General features: G+C 33.7%; 3 protein-coding genes across 8 annotated transcripts; 2 read left to right on the top strand and 1 right to left on the bottom strand.

The window, feature by feature from the left end:
* Positions 1 to 4491: 4491 nt before the first annotated feature.
* On the top strand, positions 4492 to 7465 carry LOC123898717 (glycosyltransferase BC10-like). Its single transcript, XM_045949732.1, has 2 exons — positions 4492 to 5850; positions 6944 to 7465. The coding sequence occupies exon 1, from the start codon at positions 4736 to 4738 to the stop codon at positions 5816 to 5818; it is 1083 nt and encodes a 360-aa protein (XP_045805688.1). The 5' UTR covers positions 4492 to 4735; the 3' UTR covers positions 5819 to 5850; positions 6944 to 7465.
* Positions 7466 to 9473: 2008 nt separating this feature from the next.
* Positions 9474 to 14559, bottom strand: LOC123898853 (outer envelope protein 39, chloroplastic-like). 2 transcript variants are annotated; one of them, XM_045949878.1, is made up of 12 exons: positions 14317 to 14553; positions 14147 to 14213; positions 13996 to 14031; positions 12934 to 13078; positions 12549 to 12707; positions 12374 to 12444; positions 12213 to 12291; positions 11944 to 12059; positions 11509 to 11656; positions 11049 to 11118; positions 10241 to 10293; positions 9840 to 9981 (listed from the first exon to the last, which is right to left on the bottom strand). In XM_045949878.1, the coding sequence occupies exons 1-11, from the start codon at positions 14348 to 14350 to the stop codon at positions 10256 to 10258; spliced, it is 963 nt and encodes a 320-aa protein (XP_045805834.1). In that variant the 5' UTR covers positions 14351 to 14553; the 3' UTR covers positions 9840 to 9981; positions 10241 to 10255. The 2 variants fall into 2 exon arrangements, with proteins under 2 accessions (XP_045805833.1, XP_045805834.1); XM_045949877.1 differs by lacking the exon at positions 10241 to 10293 and having other exon boundaries at positions 9474 to 9981; positions 14317 to 14559.
* A 720-nt stretch (positions 14560 to 15279) lies between these two features.
* LOC123899947 (putative pentatricopeptide repeat-containing protein At1g13800) lies at positions 15280 to 19973 on the top strand. Of its 5 annotated transcripts, none has more exons than XM_045951220.1 (6): positions 15292 to 15381; positions 15899 to 17277; positions 17464 to 17568; positions 18388 to 18504; positions 19314 to 19635; positions 19733 to 19973. In XM_045951220.1, exon 2 carries the CDS (start codon positions 16104 to 16106, stop codon positions 17220 to 17222), a length of 1119 nt encoding a protein of 372 aa, XP_045807176.1. In that variant the 5' UTR covers positions 15292 to 15381; positions 15899 to 16103; the 3' UTR covers positions 17223 to 17277; positions 17464 to 17568; positions 18388 to 18504; positions 19314 to 19635; positions 19733 to 19973. The 5 variants fall into 5 exon arrangements, with proteins under 5 accessions (XP_045807175.1, XP_045807176.1, XP_045807172.1 ...); XM_045951216.1 differs by having other exon boundaries at positions 15292 to 17277; positions 19314 to 19421; positions 19505 to 19635; XM_045951219.1 differs by having other exon boundaries at positions 15280 to 17277; positions 19505 to 19635.
* The last annotated feature ends 1115 nt before the right edge of the window (positions 19974 to 21088 follow it).

The raw sequence follows: 21088 nt of genomic DNA, 5'->3' as shown, positions 1-21088 counted from the left end.
CTTAGAGATAATTTTTAGTAGCAAAATAAACTAAAGAAGACATAAAGAGAAAATTTATATATACAAAAAAGAAAATAATAGAAAGGAAAAAAAAATAAAAAAAAAATCCTAAGTAAAATAAATTGTCTTGTCAAAATTAATCAACAATCCCCGGCAATGGCGCCAAAAACTTGATAGAGATTTAGCAAGTGTACTAAATAGTCGTCAAGTAATAAAATCAAAGTTCGTATCCACAGGGATTGTTTCAATGTCGACAAAACAATTAAATTAATTTAGGATTAATAATTAAAATGCAAATGGGGGAGTTTAACTTGGTTTGGATTTTTATCATAAACTTAGAAATAACTTGTGATTCAAATTGAATGAAAGAAAAACGATTGATCCTTTTGGTTCATCTAATTACTACTTCTCTTGGTAATTTCATGTATGATTACAAATTTACTCAATTTAGTTTCATGATTAGATTAAATCTCAAATGATTATGTCCAATGTCTTGGTAACACAATCCTCTCCCTTGATCATCGATTCCTAATGTCTTAGGTAATCTATGATCAATTGAGGTTTACAACCTTTAATCTTTTAATCTCAATTAACAATCCAAAATGTCTTAAGTGAAAGTTAATTGATCAATCATTCCTAGATCGATCATTCATTCCTATCGTCATAGTAAAACAAATAATTGGAATCATCACACAATTGATCAAGTCATGTAAAGCATTAAGCGCAAGGAATAATTGAAGAAACTAACTTTGTAATTCATTGATCATAACATATGATAATCACATAGTTCAAGAGAAATAATAATCAGAATCCCCGAAGGACCAATCATAAAAATTTAGTTACTCATACTAATCAAAATCAACAAAGGAAAAGAAGAAACTAGAACCATGAATTTCCAATAGCCAACACGTGTCACATGTTGCAGCCACTATCTTCAATTCTCCATTCCTTGCACTGTAGCGCAGCTTTTGTTTCTTTTCTCCTCCTTCCGTCGATGAACAGTTCCTCTCTTTCTTGTCCTGTAGTGCGTGTGTAATCTCTGTCCGCAGCAGCTCCTGGTACATGTGCCAAGCTCCATCTCTTTCTTCTTGGATTTGGGGCAAGACATTAGGCCCACGTTTTCTTCTTTCATTAGGCAGCTTTGGTTTGTTTTCTATTTACACCAGCACATTACACTAAAACACCTATTAATAATATTTGTTCTCAAGCATAAAATCTGTTTAGTTGAAACAAGAAAATAAAAACTACACAAAATATTATTTTAATAGAGAAAAACGTCTAATTGACTCAATAAATCAAAAACCGCAATTTATTTAAAATGACTTTAAAGTAAACACTAAACTAATAAAATTATATTAAAAACTTAATTAAAAATACTCTAAAAATAGCGACTGATGAAGATTCATCAGTACCCAAGTTTGTAAACAGGAAACTCTGCACACTATGTCGATGTGTTATTTTTTTGGTTTATATTGAGCTGAAAATCGAACTCATGACATATAACTTACTATCTAAACCCCTCACCACTATATCAAACCTTGTGGCTTGAAATTAACTTAAGTTTTTTTTTTTTTTTTTGATAATCAAGTTTTTAGTTAATTAAGCTGGTCAAATGAGTCATTAAGCGCTTACTCATCCCCAGCTGCTGCACCTTGATTCCTTTCCGTTTGTAAACGGATTTTCCAATTAATTCACACACAATGCATGTCCCCCTACTTAATTCTCACATAATGCATATGTTCCTTACGTTACTTTTCGGCAAGTTTAGTTTTGCTTGTGTGCTAACTATACAATCACGTCTTGCTTTATCAATCAATCAATTAGTAGAACAAGAACATACCATCCAATTTGTCAGTTTGTAGAACACAAAAAAAACAATATATTCTTTATTTTCCTTGCTATTTTCTTCACCCAAAAATTTCTCTTTTCCTTGTGTTTCATTGGTTTGAAAACTAATATTGTTGTATCAGTTGAATTGATATTGTAGTATCAATTTTCGAATTGTATTGTTGTAGTATAATTTAAGATGTTCCTTCTTCGATCGTTACAGTGCAGTAATCAATCCGTACAGTTGAAATTGGGCTGTTTCATCCTAGGGACGGCGCGATTGATTGCATGCTTTGCACAATTTGAGCAGTATCGCGAAACGTCTTAAAGAGAGCGACCTAGTACGCAACTCAGCAAATGAAGAGTGAGTTTGTTATTTTTTAAGGATTTGAGTTGTTGTGTGTATGTGGCAGAGTTTTGAGGTGTGCTTGAAAGATTACACTTGTTTCTTACATTTGTTTGTCAATTAGCCTAGTAACTTATACTATTAAAGTAAATAAATAGTATGTCTGAGATTAAAACCTCGACTCTTGTATATAAAATATGATGTTCCTAATAGTTGTGTTAAGTTTAGGTGAACTAGTTATGATACGTTAGTGATTGACATTGAGTGGTATCCATATATATGACTAGCAGAGATAAGAGATTCACAAACATGTACATACACTTATATAATTAAATTTTCCAAAAATGCCACTCAATATTCAGTTTAATAAAACAAAATATAAAACTGATTGTCAATGTTCAATCTCATTCTTCTCTTGTGTTGTGCCAGGTTTATGCTATAGATTGAGACGTATTATGCAAATTTTGATGACAATGGCCATACAAATTTGATACACATGATTCTTCTTCTACGTACCTCACAAAAAGTACACGATGCTGCACGTACCATTAAATTATGAGGATTTTTGGTAATTTTCAAACAACATTTTGAGGATTTCTGGTAATTTTCTACATTAATTTTGGCTTACTTTATTTAAATTGGTCTGAAATATTCTATTGCATATTAAGAATTATCAACTGGAACTGTTGCCTTAAACATTTTTCTTCTATTTCATTGAGACTTTAGGATAGATTTGGTAGGTGTATGACTGTGTGAGTATGAATGCCACTATTTAGTTATTTTTCCTTCTTGCTAGTCATACTTCAGTCTAGTCTAGTTGCAATATTTTCTATTTCTAAAGTTACCAATTTTCTATATACATTTATCATAAAACTAGTATTTTAGGATAGACTGATGGTAAAGTAATATTGATATAAACTATATGCCACCACCGACAATCGGAGTTCTGCAGTGCGTCGGAGCTCCGCTATGGACCCCCCGCCCGGTGTTGTTTTTTGAGCACTACTTCTCTTTTAATTATTTATTTATTAAAATTATTTAACGGTTTTAATTTTCAAAAATACGTTAGGGAGGTGTAGAAAAAATGTTTTGGGCTCATTAAAAAAATGTCTGGGCTTAATGAAAAAAATCTTTTGGGTTGATTTTACAACAATTCAATCGTGAAGGATTCTCTCCCCCCACACCCATAATTCAATTCAATAATTTTTTTCCCCTTGCGAAAAAGTTTGGAACATATTTTCCATTTTTTTTCCTTTAAAAATAATATCTAAACTATGAATAATTTGAAAAATATGTTTCAAAATTTTCTTGTAAGGGCAAAAAAGTAATTTTAAGGGGATAAAAGAGTGTTATGAGAGTTGACTGAAAGAGTAATGGTGCAATACGTTAGAAGTGTAAAAACCTTATTACCTAAAAATTTAAAAACCTTAATTATTACTCAAAAATTTAAGAGTTAAATCCCCTAAATATATTTAGTCTAAAATATACATACTCGACATGATTGAACATTGGATCATGATTACTTGCACTTTACTTTTCACGCAGTAATGAAAATAAGTTGTTAATTTAAAATCAGACGGTCTTGATCACTCAGTTAAATTATACTCCTACATTAAAACAATCTTAGTAGTTGATTTAAATCGAATGACTGAGAGCTGTAACTGCGTCACACAGTTACAATGGCAAATCTAATTCCTTAAACATTGGATACACCTCTTTTGATGATCCTATCCTACATACATAATTAAAAATGTGAATACTCTGATACACATATTATGTGAATATGTGTACCAAAAGAATTCACCCATTAAAAAAAACCGTTAATAATTAATCTCTTAATTTAAACTTAATTTCATGTTTATATTAAGAAAATACCATCGCGTTACCAAACACAATTATCATGACAGGGAGGACCACGATCGATAGGGACTGAAACCACTTGATGTCAGAACTGATCCTGAGCCAGATTAAACATGTGATGAAATAAAAATAAAAATTCAATGATAATTCCGTTTTTACCTGTTTTCTTTTCCTTTTTAGGTACTCAAGTAGTTACACACACCACCAAAAAAAGTACTCAAAGTAGTAGTTAGTTATTTTCAATTTAACGTAAAAGAAAAACAAGCAGTTAGTTTTCAAAAACCATTTTACAATAAAAAATAAAAATTAGTTAGATTCAATCAAAAACTAAAACAAAACAAAAAAAACTCAATAAACAAAAAAAAAGAAACCTTGACGGTGCGGTAACAACAACATAGTAGTTATAGTTATTAGTTACCTTCATCAACCTCAAACCTAACATAACCTTAACATCATCAACAAAAACCCCCAATCTCAATCTCAATCTCAATCATTCACTTCCATAATCATTTTCTCACTCCATCACAACACAACAATCTCATTTCTTTCTCACTGTCTAAACCCCAAACCAAAAACAAAACCAAAACTCAAGAATCATTCAAAATTCCAGACCATACCAATAACAACCATTCTCATTGTTCTTCATATTCTGATTTTTCAAGACTCATACACTACTCATTGAAAACACATCTAAAAAATTCAATGTTCTCAACCCCATTTATTCTCACTTTCTCTCTCCTCCTCTCTATCCCAATCATTTTCTTTCTCGCTCCTCGCATCCTCCCACCACACCCTAACCCTATCCCAATCTCACCTTCCGATGAACTCGATGACATCAACCTTTTCAACACCGCATCATCACCCCCTAATTCCATTTCACACCCCTCCAAATTCTTTCACCTCTCTTCCAAAAACCCTAACCTCAAAATCGCTTTTCTTTTCCTAACTAACACAGATCTCCATTTTACCCCTCTCTGGAATCTCTTCTTCCAAACAACACCTAAAAAACTCTTTAACATTTACGTTCATTCAGACCCACGCGCCAACATAACGCGCGTTAACAACCCTCTGTTTAAATTCATTTCCTCCAAAAACACCTACCGTGCTTCCCCAACTCTCATCTCCGCCACGCGCCGTTTACTCGCTACCGCCATCCTCGACGATCCTTCCAACGCTTATTTCATCGTTCTTTCACAATACTGTATACCTCTTCACTCTTTTAATTACATTTACCGATCACTTTTTCTTTCTCCGACGTTCGATTTAACCGACACCGAATCCACGAAATTCGGTGTTCGGTTAAAATATAAATCGTTTGTTGAAATTATTTCCAATGGTCCCAAACTATGGAAACGTTATATCGCTAGAGGACGTTATGCGATGATGCCGGAAGTTCCGTTTGAGAAATTTCGAGTTGGATCGCAGTTTTTTACCCTAACAAGAAAACATGCTTTGGTTGTTGTTAAAGATAGAACGTTATGGAGGAAATTCAAGGTTCCTTGTTATTATGATGATGAGTGTTACCCCGAGGAACATTATTTTTCGACGTTGTTGTCAATGAATGATCCTGATGGTGTTACTAGCTATACTCTTACCAATGTTAATTGGACTGGAACTGTTAATGGTCATCCTCATACTTATCGACCGGAGGAAGTTTCGTCCGAGTTGATTCTCCGGTTGAGGAAATCCAATCATTCCGAGTCTTATTTGTTTGCCAGGAAATTTGTTCCTGATTGTTTGGAACCTTTGATGAACTTAGCTAAATCAGTCATTTTCAAGGACTGAATAATTTGGGGGAATTTCAAGATCTTGAAATGGTATGTTGTTAATTAATTTGTTAGATTTTTCAGTGATTTTTGCTGTTATTGGATGCAAGTAGTCGTAGGGAAAGCTTACAACTTTATTTGACGTGGTTCTGAATTCGATGCTTGTGTTGTATTTGTGTTGAAAATATTCCTTGATATTTTTAGGGTTTTGGTCATTTAGTTACTTTTTGCTAGTTGGAATTAAAGCCAATTTGAGATTTTGACATTTGAGGTTTAGGATTGTGGAGGGACATGTAGTTGCTTATTATGGTGTGGGGTGTGTGTGTAAAGTGCATTTTATGCTTACTTAGGTATGGGTTTTGTTGCTGTTTATATTTGCGGTGTTCGTGTTTTGTGCCGGGAAAATGGTTTAGGATGTACATTTAGATTGTTTGTTTCCACGACAGAATTGCCGTTAGGCACGCGTCTACTAGAATCTAGGATTGTTAGCTTCATAAATTCACAGTGGAATTGGCGTATAGACGGGCGTTTACCATTCAAAAAGCTAAACCAAACACGCCAATTGTGTTGAATAGACACGCGTCTACTAGAGTCTAGGATTGTTAGCTTCATAAATTCACGGTGGAATTGGCGTATAGACGGGCGTTTACCATTCAAAAAGCTAAACCAAACACGCCAATTGTGTTGAATAGACACGCGTCTACTAGAATCTAGGATTTGTAGCTTCACGAATTCACGGTGGAAATGGCGTATAGACGCGCGCTTAACATTCCAAAAGATATACCAAAAACGCCAATTGTGTGCTGAATGTCAAATGAACGGTGCTAGCTGTTAAGCGGTTTATCTTCTTTTTGGTGAAAGTTAAAGCACTAGATGCTATAACTAAGGTTGGTCCAATTTGTAAAACCTCATTACAAATCCTGATGTTGATGTTACAAACCTCATTAACGGTAATTTGCAACAACCTCTGGTAGCGCTTTTTGAGGTGTGAGGCATGTCCTGTTCTTGGTGAGCTTTTGGGACCAACGCGCTTAAATTCTTGGATACTAAAAAGAAAAAAACTAGATTTTGTTTCCATTAGTTTCTTAATCAGATTCTGCAGTTGAGATAACTTTTTCATCTAACTTTTATTCTATTCTTGCAGATGGAAATGGTTGGCGAAGATATTTGTGGCGCGATGATATTTGCTTGATGTTGCTGTGCATATAGCTTGACGGGGTATATAGTTTGAAGAAGCAGTGTAAGGCTCACAACCTATATATACTTAATTGGAACTCTCTGATGGAGAAACTGGATAATTCGTCAATGATGAATCAGAAATCATAATAAGAGAGATAGTTTTGATAATATACCTGCTTGAGCTAAAAAGAGAGGCAGGTGCTCTTCTAGTCAAGTGTATCTATTCAGTTGGTTAAGTAATCTCAATAGAAGATTGTTTAGGTAGTTTTGTCTTCTGTTGAATTTTTGTACATATGAAGTGTGTAAACATATTTTGTAAGAATCTCCAAAAGAGTACTTGTGTTGGGTAAAAAAACATGAGGTGTTGCCTGAACATGAGGCAAAAGTGATGATATAGAAAAACTGCCCAAATTTGGCCATTTGCTTGTGTATTCTGCAATTGATTCTTTCTCCAACTGTGATATATTTTTCCTTTACTGGTTCCTAATTCTATTGGCCCCCCTTCTCTTTCTCCTTTTGATTTTGTTCTTTTTGGGTCTTTCTCATGTGATCTCTTTGTTTAGTGGGAATTGGAAAGTACTATCTGATAGTGGCTTTAATTTCATTTTGAATGTTCAGTAGTATCAGATTCCTTTCCTTTGTAGCAAAGCAATATATGTATTATTCATACTAGCAGCATACTTATTTTGAGTACATACTGGTGAATTGTAATTAGCTGTGTCAACTGGGCTGTGTTCATACTTCATTGTATATTTTGGAATGAGTTTGAATCTATATATTATGTGTACATCATCTTATGTTTTGTTTAAAGATACATGTAGTGAAAAATAGAAAGATATGTGAACTGAATGAAAAAGCAAATATGAGATAGTATAAGGGTAGCAAATTAATTAATTTTAATTTTTTCATAAAAAATGATTATTGAAGCAATGTATGTATGTCAAGGATAAGATTAGTTACCGTGCATGTGGCTACAAAATTTGAAACTGTCGGTGATCTCAACAAGAGTCTGGGACCCGCAGTACGGCGGGTTACTGTCATGTGTTCATTCTGCTCTGCTGTGTTAAGGACAAAGAAAGTCGTCCACTTTGCTTCACAGGCGGGGACCACACAGGCCAGCACCAACACGTTGCTTTCAGATAAGTTTTTCTACAACGGTAGCGGAAAAATAAAACGGGAAAGTCGTAGGACGTGCGAGAAATTGATAGGTGACAAACTTAAATCTATTAAGTAATGAAACATTGTATTAACTGCTCTTCTTTTTCTGCATTTCATTGCATTGCATTGCCTCTGAATCCTTTCATTTTTTCGACATCTTTTAGTAGTATAAATTCTATCTGAAGATATCTTTTAGTATTGTGAAATTTCATTGAAATTTTACATGTGTGAGCAATATAGGAGACGAGCAACCACCGTAGAACATTCGAGGATTAAGAATGAATCACATTGATTAGGGCTCTTAAGGCACCACAATTATGTAATTTTTCAGCAAAGTGGTTAGATTAGATAAGATTAGACCAGCAATTGGGTGGATTGTAGTTTTCTACAAAACTGAAACCCTACCTGTTAATAATGTCAAATTAGAAATAACTCGTATAATAAATGGTCAAAATTTATTTCCTAAGGTGAAAAATGATGCTAGTCTACATTGGACCACCTAAATGCAGACTTCAACAACCTATATTCTGTTGATGTTTCTTCTTCAAAACTTCTAATTAATTTGATTTAACTTAAAGTTTGAATTTTGAAAAAACACTCAACATTTGTTCAAAAAAAATAAATAAAATACTCAACATAACATTTCACAACATTGTAGAGAATGCTGGTTTTATAAATGCAAAAAACAAAAAATTGGTTCTAGCATATCAAACATTTTATCTCATTAAAAACAAAATATCAAACATCTTTACAACCTTTTTACCAGTTGAATCATACTGACAGGACAACACTAATTTTTTTTTAAGAGAATAATATAAAAAGTAGGTTTGGCAAGTTGCCTAAAAAAAAAAAGTTGCCTATAATTTACCACCAAATTTTGGCATTCATCTCAAGTTGCAGTTTTAATTAAAATTTGTCCATTAGTCTCTATCGTTTGTGTTTTGAAAAATGATTGTAGCTGCCTAGTTGCTGTGAATGTTGTAGGCACAGCCGGATAGCACAAGAAACGCGATGAACTACTAGTTTTATAAGAACAGTTTTCTTTCAAAACCTATTTTTTTGAGTGAATCACTAATTTAGTCTATAAAATTATAAGTATAATGTAGTAGATGAAAAAACAACCAAGATGATTGAATATGCTATCTCAGTTAATTTGGTTCTTAAAATTAATGAAATTTCAAAAGAATGCAGAAAACTATTTATACCATATCCAAATTTAAGGGCAAAAACAAACATAACTTGTTTCAAACGGTCTCTTGGACGCCCCTAGACCCTCAATATAATCAGATTTTCTGGCACAATGGCGCCGGCAATCATATTGCAACACTTAATTGTGGTATGTAGCTTAAAACCTAAGATATCACTTGAACAAAATTTTCAGGCAGCATTTCCTTGTGTATTGTTTGTTTGGATTGGTCTTGTGAGTTGTGACTGCATTGCACTCATTTACCATAAACAAAAAGCCTTTAAAAAATGCCAAGAAATTTTCCAACCACTATGAATTGTAATAAAATGAATACAGTAACTATTTATCTCTCCGCATGCAAAATACAGTGCGGAGTTAGAAATAAAGAGAATGCATTTCACATTGCTATACGAGTTGATGACAAAATATTGCAGCATCTGTAACTTTATCGTTCCATCTTCTATAGGACTTCGTCGTGTCTTCTCGTTAAATGCATTAATAGCATGAACCAAGGTTGGGTAGGCCAAAATAGAGTGACCTCTCGTTAAATGCATTAATAGCATAATGAAGTTGAAAATGACCAAACTGTGATTTAAATCGAAGTCCATATCCCAATCCAATACCAGATCCTGGTTTGCCGTGCCTTAAGGCTGGATTTCCTGAATTTTCAAGAGATTAAAAGCATGAGAGTACATTTGAAATGGTTCTGGAATAAACACTTAACAAATACTACCTCTGTTCCTTTTTATAAGAGAAAAGTCATTTTTATATTCATTGAATAATTAATGTATCTGATTTATAATGTGTAACGAGCAAGAACGTGTGGACAAACACGAACATGTAATAACATAGTAATAGAAAACAGAAGCAGTGAAAAGAAACTGTCAATATAACAAACTAAAGTTCAGTGAAATATACCAAGCCAATGTAGGATCATATGTTGCAATCAAGCATATGCTTTTGTATATCCACTCCATTTACAATGTTTGCATAGTAGTATGAAAACAAAAAGAACGTTTCTTAGCAAGTACTATGTGACAGGCCTCAAATGAACGTTTCTTAGCATAGAAAACCATAATTTAAACATGCATAAGCAGAAGTTGTCGCGATGACTTTAGATTCACGGATCAAAATTTGATTACTTGACTTATGCTTGCAGTGTTTTTGTTAACATGGTATTCTAAACACAAAACAATCCCTCTCTACTCCAATCAACCCTTTTCACTTGGTTTACTGAATATTACTATCTTCTTTAAAGGTTAATGTTCTAGACAGAAAAATATATTTCTTTACAGATTATATGAGACTGAAAACAATAGGCTACAAAGAGAAGTTCACTGTGACATCGTCTTTGGTGCTCAATTTAGATTTACCAAGCAGTGAATAAGAAAAAAACTGAAGAAACTTGCCTAACTGAACAAATAATTTATTTAGAGGTATCAATAAGTTTAGGCAGTTTAAGTCTCCTTAGCAGAACCAAAAACTAAGGGTCTGTTTGGGAGGGGGATTTAGGAAGGTTATGGAGGGGCTAGATCTATATTTTTTTTTAATATATAATAGAGCTAAAATTCCTCTTCCAAACAGACCCTAACATATTTAATAGAGCTAAAAATTGTTGGATGAAAATGTTAGAACTTAGCAAGATATTAAACAAAAAGAACATTTTAAATAAATAAAGAGAATGAAGAAAACATGCAAGTAATTTGAGTAAAATGATAGTACTCACCAGGTACAAGACAACCAGACCGCAAGTCTGTTCCACAATCCATGAAAGCCACACCTTCCAACATATTATTCTATAGTAAAGAAGACACCAGTTAATTTAGCACAACCGTTTTGATTTATAAATGTAATAAAGTTAAAAAGATAAATGCACATGTGTTTAACTATGGTGGTCTGCTTTCATTTTCCGAGGCTCACAAGATTTTTTTATAGCTTTTAAATCGGCGATACATAGGGAGAAACATGAACATTTTAATATAAATGATAACCTTAAAATTCATAAATTATCAAGAAGGATACAGCACTTAACAATAGGACTTGGATTTTAAAGCTAGCAATTCTATGAGCAAAGCACAAACTAGAGATTAGAGACGATGGTGAGTATACTTCATGTAACATAACATGTACAGAACATTCATCAAAATTAATATTATACGATTGTTGTTTATAAAACTATCACATACCAAAGGGAGACTCAGTTCGCTATTAGCCACCAGACATGATCTCCCAGATCCGACTGCTCCTTCACCATACCCTCGGACACTCCCAATCCCGCCAATGGAAAATGCTTGATAAGGAGCCATGTCCCCCACAATTGAACCACCGGAAAGTCTGTCAGAAGAAAAGGTATAATCACAGAGTTAAATGTTTGTCGGACCACAATAAGAGGAAATTAAAATAGGGTAACTAAGCACTAATGTTTGGACTAGTGAAGTAGTAAAGTATGTGTCAATATGCCGTATACCTGAACCTAAGCACTAATGCTTTTCTAATTTAATTCCTAGCATCACATTGTTGTTTCTCTAATAGCAATTAGTATTTATTCTTTCGCGTCTCTAAAGTCTAAACTATGTCAAATAGAAAAACACTATGTACTTGAAATGTCAGAAACTACCAACCTTGTCAAGAGAAGTGCCGGTCCAAGTTTAATTCCTTTCGAAGCAACAAACTTAAATCGGTTGAAAATTATCCACTTAGAAAGAACTGGAATACCTTGTTCTATTTGAAGATTAAACTGAAAAGGCAACGCATTCAGTCAGTAGAATCGATGCACGATTATTTCTTTTGCGATAAATTCACATACACAACTAATTGTTTCAGTCTCAGAACCATGTAAAAATAGGAACTAGCTAGGAAGCAAACTGGAAATAAGAGTATAATTCATTACATGAAAAAAGCTATGATCGTTTTCCTTTGTGTATCGAGACTCTTGCTTTAACACTACCATACTGTCATGTGGACTGCCACTGCAATAAGCAACGGACATCATATTATCAAAATCAGTTCGACATTTTGAAAACTGGAATACAAATTAATATCCTTGGTTACCTGCAAGTCAAAGGAAATCCGTCACAATCCCTACTTATATTGTGACCATCATCGTTCAATGGACGAACATGCTGCATGACGGTTTAACAGGTTAAATTCTACTTATGTTAATCAAAGAAACATGTGCAAACTAGGCTTCGATATCATGTCAGATTCATGAAAAGACAGTCTGAACCTCAAATTTTATGCTTGTTGTGCTGCTCCACTTTGAACTCGCAGGTTCATTCAGGTCCATCCCGACTGATATTCTAGATAAATTTACACCTCCACTTCCTGAGTGGGAGAAATTTTTTATAGGTATACCATGGATTCCAATCTCTGGTGAAAGAGAATGCTGCAAAGCGAAAAACAATGACCACAAGTAGAATTTAATAGTTTGCTTTCGCTACAAAATTTCATCCAAATTCGTGTGTTTCACATATTAAAATGACCTAAAATAATATTGCTTGAATTCCTCTAACTTTACAAAGAAAAATCCATTGAAACAAAAGTTTATTGCACGCCATTGCCAAGCATAATCTCTCGTACCATATACCATAAAATAAAAGAACAAAACCAACCTGCACTACAAAAGATTGATGAGCAAGACATTCTTCCCGTGGCCTTCTAAAAGCGACTAAGACATTCGAATCATACAAACCCTTGTCACATGAAACATGAAGCTTCTCACTCCCACCAAATAAGTTCGGATGTTTTATGCAGAGACTAATCATGAAAACAAATAAAAGTTTAACAGAGTTATTCATTTACACGACTATCGGAAAACCAATATCAGCAACCTATGTGGTACTAAAACTACAGATTGAATGTGTATCCAGTGTCCAACACCGACACCAATATCAACACGACACATGCTGTTATATACTTATATTCAATGGAAAATGCTAAATAGTGTCCCCGAGGTAATAGTTAAAGAAACAAAAATGGTAGGCTTAATTAGTAAAATGGCCCCTTAAAGACATTTTTGGTTTCAGATTGGTCTCTTAAAGAAAAAAAGGTCTGAATAGGTCCCTTAAAGAAAAAAAATGTCTGAATAGGTCCCTTAAAGACATCTCCGTTAATCAGTTTAGTCCCTAAAAAAAGGTCTGAATAGGACCAAACTGATTAACGGAGATGTCTTTAAGGGACCTATTAAGACCTTTTTTTTCTTTAAGGGACCTATTCAGACCTTTTTTTCTTTAAGGGACCAATGTGAAACCAAAAATGTCTTTAAGGGACCATTTTGCTAATTAAGCCAAAATGGTACTATATCATCTTGAAAGTAGTGTGATCAATGCCTTGAAATTTTAAAAAAGAATCTTTTCTACTTAACTTTTGCTTTTATTTATATTTTTGTATCTAAATCCATTGCATGTTTAACATGACCCATATTCAATTACTCTATTTTCTCAAATTACTACTCGTGTCGACATGTCAATATGTCTTCACAGCTCTCAACAACACACAAGACAGTTATTTAAATTTTGTCATACAAATTCAGCCAATGCTTTACAATTACATGTGTAAAATGACAACCCAAATTGGGTTTCACGAGGGACTAGTCTCTGCAGTTGTAGCTAGAGGATATCTGGTTTAAGGGAACAAAAAACGATAACCCAAATGAATCAAATTGGAAATCTTACCTCCCAATTAAAAGTGAAAGAGGATTGCCAGCATTCCTATTAAAGAAAAATGCAAAATAATAATCCATGATTATATATTCATTAACATAGATAAAATAAAATAAAAAATTAACCCTTCTTTGCAAAAAAAAAAAATGAATTGAGCTCAAACCTGAAGGTATTATGCATCAAAGAAGCACAAAGATTGTGAGTAAAATCAACATTAACATCAATCTTTGCTGAAAAACAAAAACAGTCAATAGTAAAAACAGTGTCATCATCATGCAAAAAAGAAAAACGAAAAGATTATTATTATGAAATCAAATTCTTCTAAGTTCTAACCTTTGCCAGCATGGATGCTCCTTTGAGCTCCCATCCAATTAAAAACGCATCAACCATTAAATAAAAAAAATCACAAAATTTGAAGCAACGTAAGATAGATTATATAGTGTGTATGTTTGGAGACAATGTTGTGTTTGTGTTTGTTTCGTAACGTTAGGGAAAACGAAAATTCTATAATTGTGTTCGTGTTTATTCGGTTCTTAGCTTTCAACTTCTGTTATCCCTTTTGCTTCTTCGCACTCCACACACATCGCATTGCACGTGATGTCATAACTGCTGGTTATTGGGCCTTATTGGTTTTATGATGTTAGCCCAAATCATATTTGGACTCTCCTTGAATTTGGTCCTTATTTAGAGATTTACTTTTCGTGTCCCCTGAATCTCACACGCACACCATACTTAGAATTAGAATGCTAGCGTGAATTGCAAAAATTGGGGGAAAATAGTTCGCTTTCTATAGTATGCAAACTACAAAATGAGTTCCTTTCTAGGATACACACCTTATAAAAATCAATTTTTTTCCCTCTTCATCCTTCTCTCATCTCCCATGAAAATAATTATGATTGAAACATATACAAGTAAAAGTGTGAACCCTTCATTCACCACAAAAAAAAATATTTCGAATGGAACACTGTATGAGCGAATATGAGCGAATGACTAAAAAATACTGAAAGATTTCATTTTATAGAATTATACAGTGTGTGTCTCTAATTGATCGAACTGTTATAACCGCTTTAATGATCACTTAAAATATGGTATTGGATGGGTGCCAAATTTTTATAATATTCAATAGTTAAAGTGAAAACTGATCGCACTTTAAATAGGAAAATGTGCTTTGGTTCGAACTTTAAGTAACGAGTGAGAATATTTTTAACTCAAATTCAACATCTGTGTCCCCTGGATGAAAAAATCATGAAAAAATAGTTCACGCAAAATACAAACTAAGTTCGCTTTTTACAACCTGGAGATGTTCTCAGTTCTCACATTAACGCACCAGCAGCCGTTAGGAAAATGTGCATAATGCTCAACCTCGCCGCCGCCACTTAGCCGCACGCATCACCACTGGTATGTTCTGTCGTCTCTTCAAAAACTCATTCTCCAAAACCAAAAACATTCACTACAACAAAAAATTCACCTTTTCTTCTTCCACTGCTCTTTCACTTTCTACCTCACAAACCCATTTCACAAAACCTTCAAATTTCTCATCTTCTGATCCTAACACCTCCAAAATCCTCGAAAGACTTTACCTTTATAGAAACAACCCTACACTTGCACACTCTTACTTCACTCAACTCAACCAACATAAACAACATGGTTTCTGTTACAATATTCAAACTTATGTAGCAATCATTAAGATAATGTGTTATTGGAATTGGATTAGAAAGTTAGATTCTTTGTTTATTGATATTATTGCTCATTCTAAACAAGACCCATCATTTAAAATCAATGACTTGTTTGATTCATTGTTTGATGATGTTGTTGATGTTAATCAAAATCATTACTTGCTTAGAGCTTTTAATGGCTTTGTTAAAGCTTGTGTTAGTCGTAACATGTTTGATGAAGCTATTGATTTCTTGTCTAGGAGGAGTTTGATTTTGCCAAATGTACTTTCTTTTAATTTTCTTATCAACCGGTTGGTTATACATGATAGAATCGATACGGCGTTGTTTTTATTCGACCAATACAAGAGTTTTGGATTGATTTTCAACCGTTATACATATGCCATTGTCATCAAGGCGCGATGTAAGAAGGGTAATTTGGAACAAGCATTTTGTGTGTTTGACGAAATGAAGGAAGTTGGGGTGGATCCTGATTCGTATTGCTATGCCACTTTGATTGAGGGGCTGTGCAACAATAACAGGTCTGATCTTGGATATGGCGTGCTTCAAGATTGTAGAACAAGGAGTGTTCCCCTAGATGTTTATGCCTACACCGTGGTTATTCGTGGATTTTGTAATGAAATGGAATTAGATAAAGCTGAGAGCGTGTTTTCGGAGATGGAAAAGCTAGGTCTTGTTCCTGATGTGTATATTTATTGTGCATTGGTCCATGGTTATTGTAAGAGCCGTAATTTGGATAAAGCTTTATCCATACATGATAGCATGCTTTCAAGGGGTATAGAGACAAATTGTGTCATTGTAAGTTGCATCCTCCATTGCTTGGATGAGATGGGAAGGGCTTCGGAAGTGGTAGCTACGTTTGAAAAAATCAAGGAATCAGGCTTGTATCTTGACGGGGTAGCTTATAATATTGTATTTTATTCTTTGTGTAAATTGGGTAAGCTGGATGAAGCAGTAGGTATGCTGGAGGAGTTGAAATCTATGCACATCAATTTAGATATCATACACTACACAACCCTTATTAATGGTTACTGTCTTAAAGAGAAACTCGATGCAGCCTATAGTATATTCAAAGAAATGGAGGAACAAGGATTTAAACCTGATGTTGTTACTTATAATGTACTAGCCATTGGTATGTCTAGAAATCATCGTTATTGTGAGACAATTGACCTTTTGAGTTATATGGATAGTCAAGCTGTGAAGCCGAACTCTACTACACATAAGATTATCATTGAAGGTTTGTGTTCACTGGGCAAGGTTGAAGAAGCCGAGGCACATTTTAATGGTTTGAAAGATAAAAGTGTTGAAATCTATTCCGCCATGGTTAATAGTTATTGTAAGATGAATTGTTTGCGAGAGGCCTATGATCTCTTTCAGGATATGAAGACAAGAGGGATTAAACCTGATGTCTTTGCATACAAAGTTATTCTTGAGGGTTTATTGAACGGAAGGCAGGAGATGATTGCTCTGGACTTGTATAATGAAATGTCTTTGAAGGGAATGACACCAGGTGCAACATTAAATCGTCGTATTCAAAAAGCTATAATGATGCAATTTCATCAGTAGCCAGTCAGTTTTACTGCTAGTGCTTGGATTTGTCCCATATTTGAAAGTCTATCAGGTTGGTACCTAAAGGTGAAGCATAATCACACCATGTGTTTTTGACTATTCTTCTTAGACTTACAACTGAACTTGTTTAGTTTTTTAAAATTGCGAAAAAATAATGATTATATGACGTGCACTGTGTTGGCCTTGAAGTTTGGAATGTGAGTTGAGATGATTAATTAGTTTTGCCATGACTGAACAGGCACTGCTGCTGAGGGATTCTAGGATACAATTTCCATTGCATGACAGCCTCAATTGTATAAACAAGAAAGCTTCTTCAAATCACAGAGCATCCTTGGAACACGATGTAAGCTATATCTCTGGATTTTTAGATTCTTAACTTCAATGATTCATTTGAAGAATTTTGATGAATTTTGCATAGACCGAGATAACTCAGAAAGAGTTAAATTTCCTTCTTGGTACTCTCATTTTCACCCCAGCAAAACTAGCTATGAAAATTGACTTTATTTTTACAATTTTAAGGCATAACTTAAGTACTACTACAATTTAAAAGGAGTGAAAGCCAGCAGTGGTTAGGTAGGTCTAGCAGAAAATATTAGTTTCCCACAACGTGACAAACCACTGTTCGAATTCCCTCTTGGGATAAGCAACTACTTTAGTGGCCAACAACTTCTTCAGCAAGATTGATTTCGGTAGGAAGAGGCATATGGTTCGACTCAAAAAATGAAAATTAAAACTTTGGAAGTAGCCTAGAAGAGGCCTTAATAAGGGATTAACTACTTGGAATTTATTGTATCATGTGTTTCACTGAATCAATTTGTCATACTCTAACATAATAAAAAGTCTGAAAATTCTTTATTGTGGGATCAGAGAAGCAATTCCTTAAAGGCTTAAACAACCTATATCAATCATGTAAACTTTTAGAAGCATCTTAAGTAAAATCACAATGGACAAAAACAGATAACGGTTAAGAAACCATATTCTGTCATTTTGGGAGATGCATGCATATTCTGTATTTTATCATTTCCATGTGAACACATGGGAAGAAACATGCTGGGCTTTGATTCTGAAAAGATAACTCTAGATGCTGTCGGTTGTTATTTTCCTGTACCATGATCACGGCATAGTATTTTACTGATTCCCGGAATCGTATATTGATGTGCAGGTTGAGCAACTACAATTATGCCTACAGCAGGAGATATCCATGCATATCTTGCTTGAGAGAGCAATGGGCCGAGCCTCGAGTACTTTATCACCTGGACACAGAAACTTTGCTTCTCAGGTAATTTGACATTTGCTGTTCAGGTAATCGCCAATGAGCATGTGCTCTGTTCACATTTGAAGTTGTTATGATGGAGTAGACATGATGAGACATAACTATTTCTTGGGCACTCGCCTTAAAAACGCATAAGCTTTCAGTTTAATCTAGTTCTTCATTGATAAACTGGACTCAAGAATGAATTAGACATTCACAACTAGGTTGTTAGGAGTTAGGATAGGACCAAAGGAACTAATTCAAATGTAAAGGGTGGTACCTTTATGGAAACAACCCTTCACTTGCTCTCTCGTACTTCAGTCAACTCAACCAACATGGTTTCATACACAACATTCAAACCTATGCTTCTTTCATTAGAATACTATGTTACTGGAATTTGAATAGAAGTTTGGATTCACTTTTTTGCGATATAATTACTCGTTTCGAACAAAACCCATTATTTGAAATTCATGAAGTGACATTCTAGATAATATTCTTAACTCTAGATAATATTCTTTAGTATTTTATATTTAATCACATAAGTATTTAGAATATGAAGACCTATTATTAGAGTTAACATTATTTGATTGACATTACATATTAGTTACACACTTACACAACATTTTTCTTCATAAATGAGCTAACTTTTTTTTGGGGAGCGCCTGTGACCATCATTGTGGGATCACAGGTGGCATAAATCAATGGATGAAATGCCACAATTATTACCACTGATGGGAAAACATTAAGCTTTTACATTATCATATAACATAATTAGTGAAAGCATGACAACTTTGGATCCCATTGATGTGTTAACATAACAAATGTTTCACATATAGGTTCAGAATTTCTCTTTGACTAGAATAGCATAGCATGGCTATTTTGGATGGAGCAGTACAAATTGTAGAGCCGAGCCCTCACCTTTTTGTATAGCAGACCTGTTACAAGTATATATCAATGTAGAAATAGATTTGTCACAAGCAACTTAGAAATCAATTTATTAAACTAGTTAACTAGTTTAATATACCAGGGCAATGATGAAGGAAAATGGAAGTCAATTCATTTTGGCATGTTGAAAAAGTGGAGCTGGTATAACCGAGTCAGCGAAAATGCTCATGAGATATCTAGCCTTCACGAGGGGTAGATCAACTTGTTTTGGAGGTAAGCTTTAACCCTTTTCTTTTAGCTATTTCTGCTCCTTCACTCAAGATGATTCTTGTGAGGCTTTGTTTAACACCATTGTGTTGCTTTTTGGTAGGATCCATAAGGAGAGAAATGGCACAGGCAAGAGTTATGTGCAAAGCAGACTTCTGAGATAATGCATCTCAATCACTTAGTAAGTTTATGTTTGTTTCATAACAATAATCTCCGACCACTTTATCATCATCATCTATTGTGACTTATTGTAACTATCATATTTGTAGTTGCAACAGTACAAGCATGAGAGAGATTTATGTGTTGTAATAATTTTCCAAATTTATATATAGTGTTATTTTCTATGCTTTTTGAGTTTTTTCACTATATTCGTGATGCGATTGTGTTTTTTTCTTTCTTTTTTTTTTACTATGTTGTTTTTTTTCCAACAATTGGTATTAGAATCGGGACCGTTGAGAGATTGGACACCACATCTCTATCTAAAATCTTAATATGATGAATATGTGGGTCTTCTTGTATATATCCAACATTACTACTTGGTACTCACACTTAAACTCGACAATATTCTCTTCAAGTGCGAGTCTCTCCCATTTTATACTTGTGTGGCCGTTATAATTAACACAACACACACTTCATGACTCCACTTCTACAAAGACTTTGATACAAAGGATCCAAACATTAGGATCTACTTCCGCTCCTACCAACTCAAACATGCTCGAGTACTACTTGGAGGAAGCAACAACGAAACAATGACCCATAATCACAAAAATTAAGAACACTGCATCTTCATTCAAAGCTTTACGACATTGGATATCTCTTGTATATACAAACATTAAACTCATTTTTGGTCGATGTATTAATCATTTATTGATTTTGTACATAAAAAAAATATAATGACGTGAAAATGATATATGTACTTAGTATTTATTTATTTTCCAATTAAAATAGAAATGAAAAAAATAAATAATATAAGTTGATAAAATTAAACTATAATAAGCTTGTGAGAAAATGACAGTTATAAAATGAGTTTTTTTTTTTTATCATATGAACTTATATGCTATTGTCTGATCAAATGAACTTATATGATATAAGTTTGTTTATTGCAATTGTCAAGCAAGTTTATTATAGTTTTTTTTTTGGTACATAAGTTCATTATAGTTTTAAACACGATCAAAACTTATTCTGATTTTTCAGACTTCGGCCCTCTTTTATTTTAAAAAGAAAATCATTCTTTTTTAATTACATTAGTTTTGAGCCTATCAACTTATACATATACATATTACATAAACCTCTCACTACCAACTTATCTATATTATATGAAGCTCTCACTACTAAATTAAATCTAATGACGTAAAGAAAATCATTCTGACCTAAAGACGTGTAATATACTTTTCAATTACATTAATATTTTATTCTTTCCTTTTCAAAAATTGTACAATATTATATTTATCTAACAAAA

The sequence above is a fragment of the Trifolium pratense genome, linkage group LG7 (assembly GCF_020283565.1).
Source record: "Trifolium pratense cultivar HEN17-A07 linkage group LG7, ARS_RC_1.1, whole genome shotgun sequence".
Taxonomy (NCBI): domain Eukaryota; kingdom Viridiplantae; phylum Streptophyta; class Magnoliopsida; order Fabales; family Fabaceae; genus Trifolium; species Trifolium pratense.
The sequence above is the reverse complement of the archived record's forward strand: the minus strand, read 5'-3'. Positions and strand labels throughout refer to the sequence as shown.

Excerpts from the sequence above, each read along its gene's own strand:
- LOC123898853 (XM_045949877.1), bottom strand. The coding sequence starts at position 14,350 with ATGGGAGCTCAAAGGAGCATCCATGCTGGCAAAG. Across the intron at positions 13,079-13,995 it reads CTTTCACTTTTAATTGGGAG|TCTCTGCATAAAACATCCGA; the intron begins GTAAGATTTCCA and ends TTTCATGATTAG. Across the intron at positions 9,982-11,048 it reads GTCTGGTTGTCTTGTACCTG|GAAATCCAGCCTTAAGGCAC; the intron begins GTGAGTACTATC and ends TTGAAAATTCAG.
- LOC123898717 (XM_045949732.1), top strand. The coding sequence starts at position 4,736 with ATGTTCTCAACCCCATTTATTCTCACTTTCTCTCTCCTCCTCTCTATC.
- LOC123899947 (XM_045951219.1), top strand. The coding sequence starts at position 15,384 with ATGTTCTGTCGTCTCTTCAAAAACTCATTCTCCAAAACCAAAAACATT.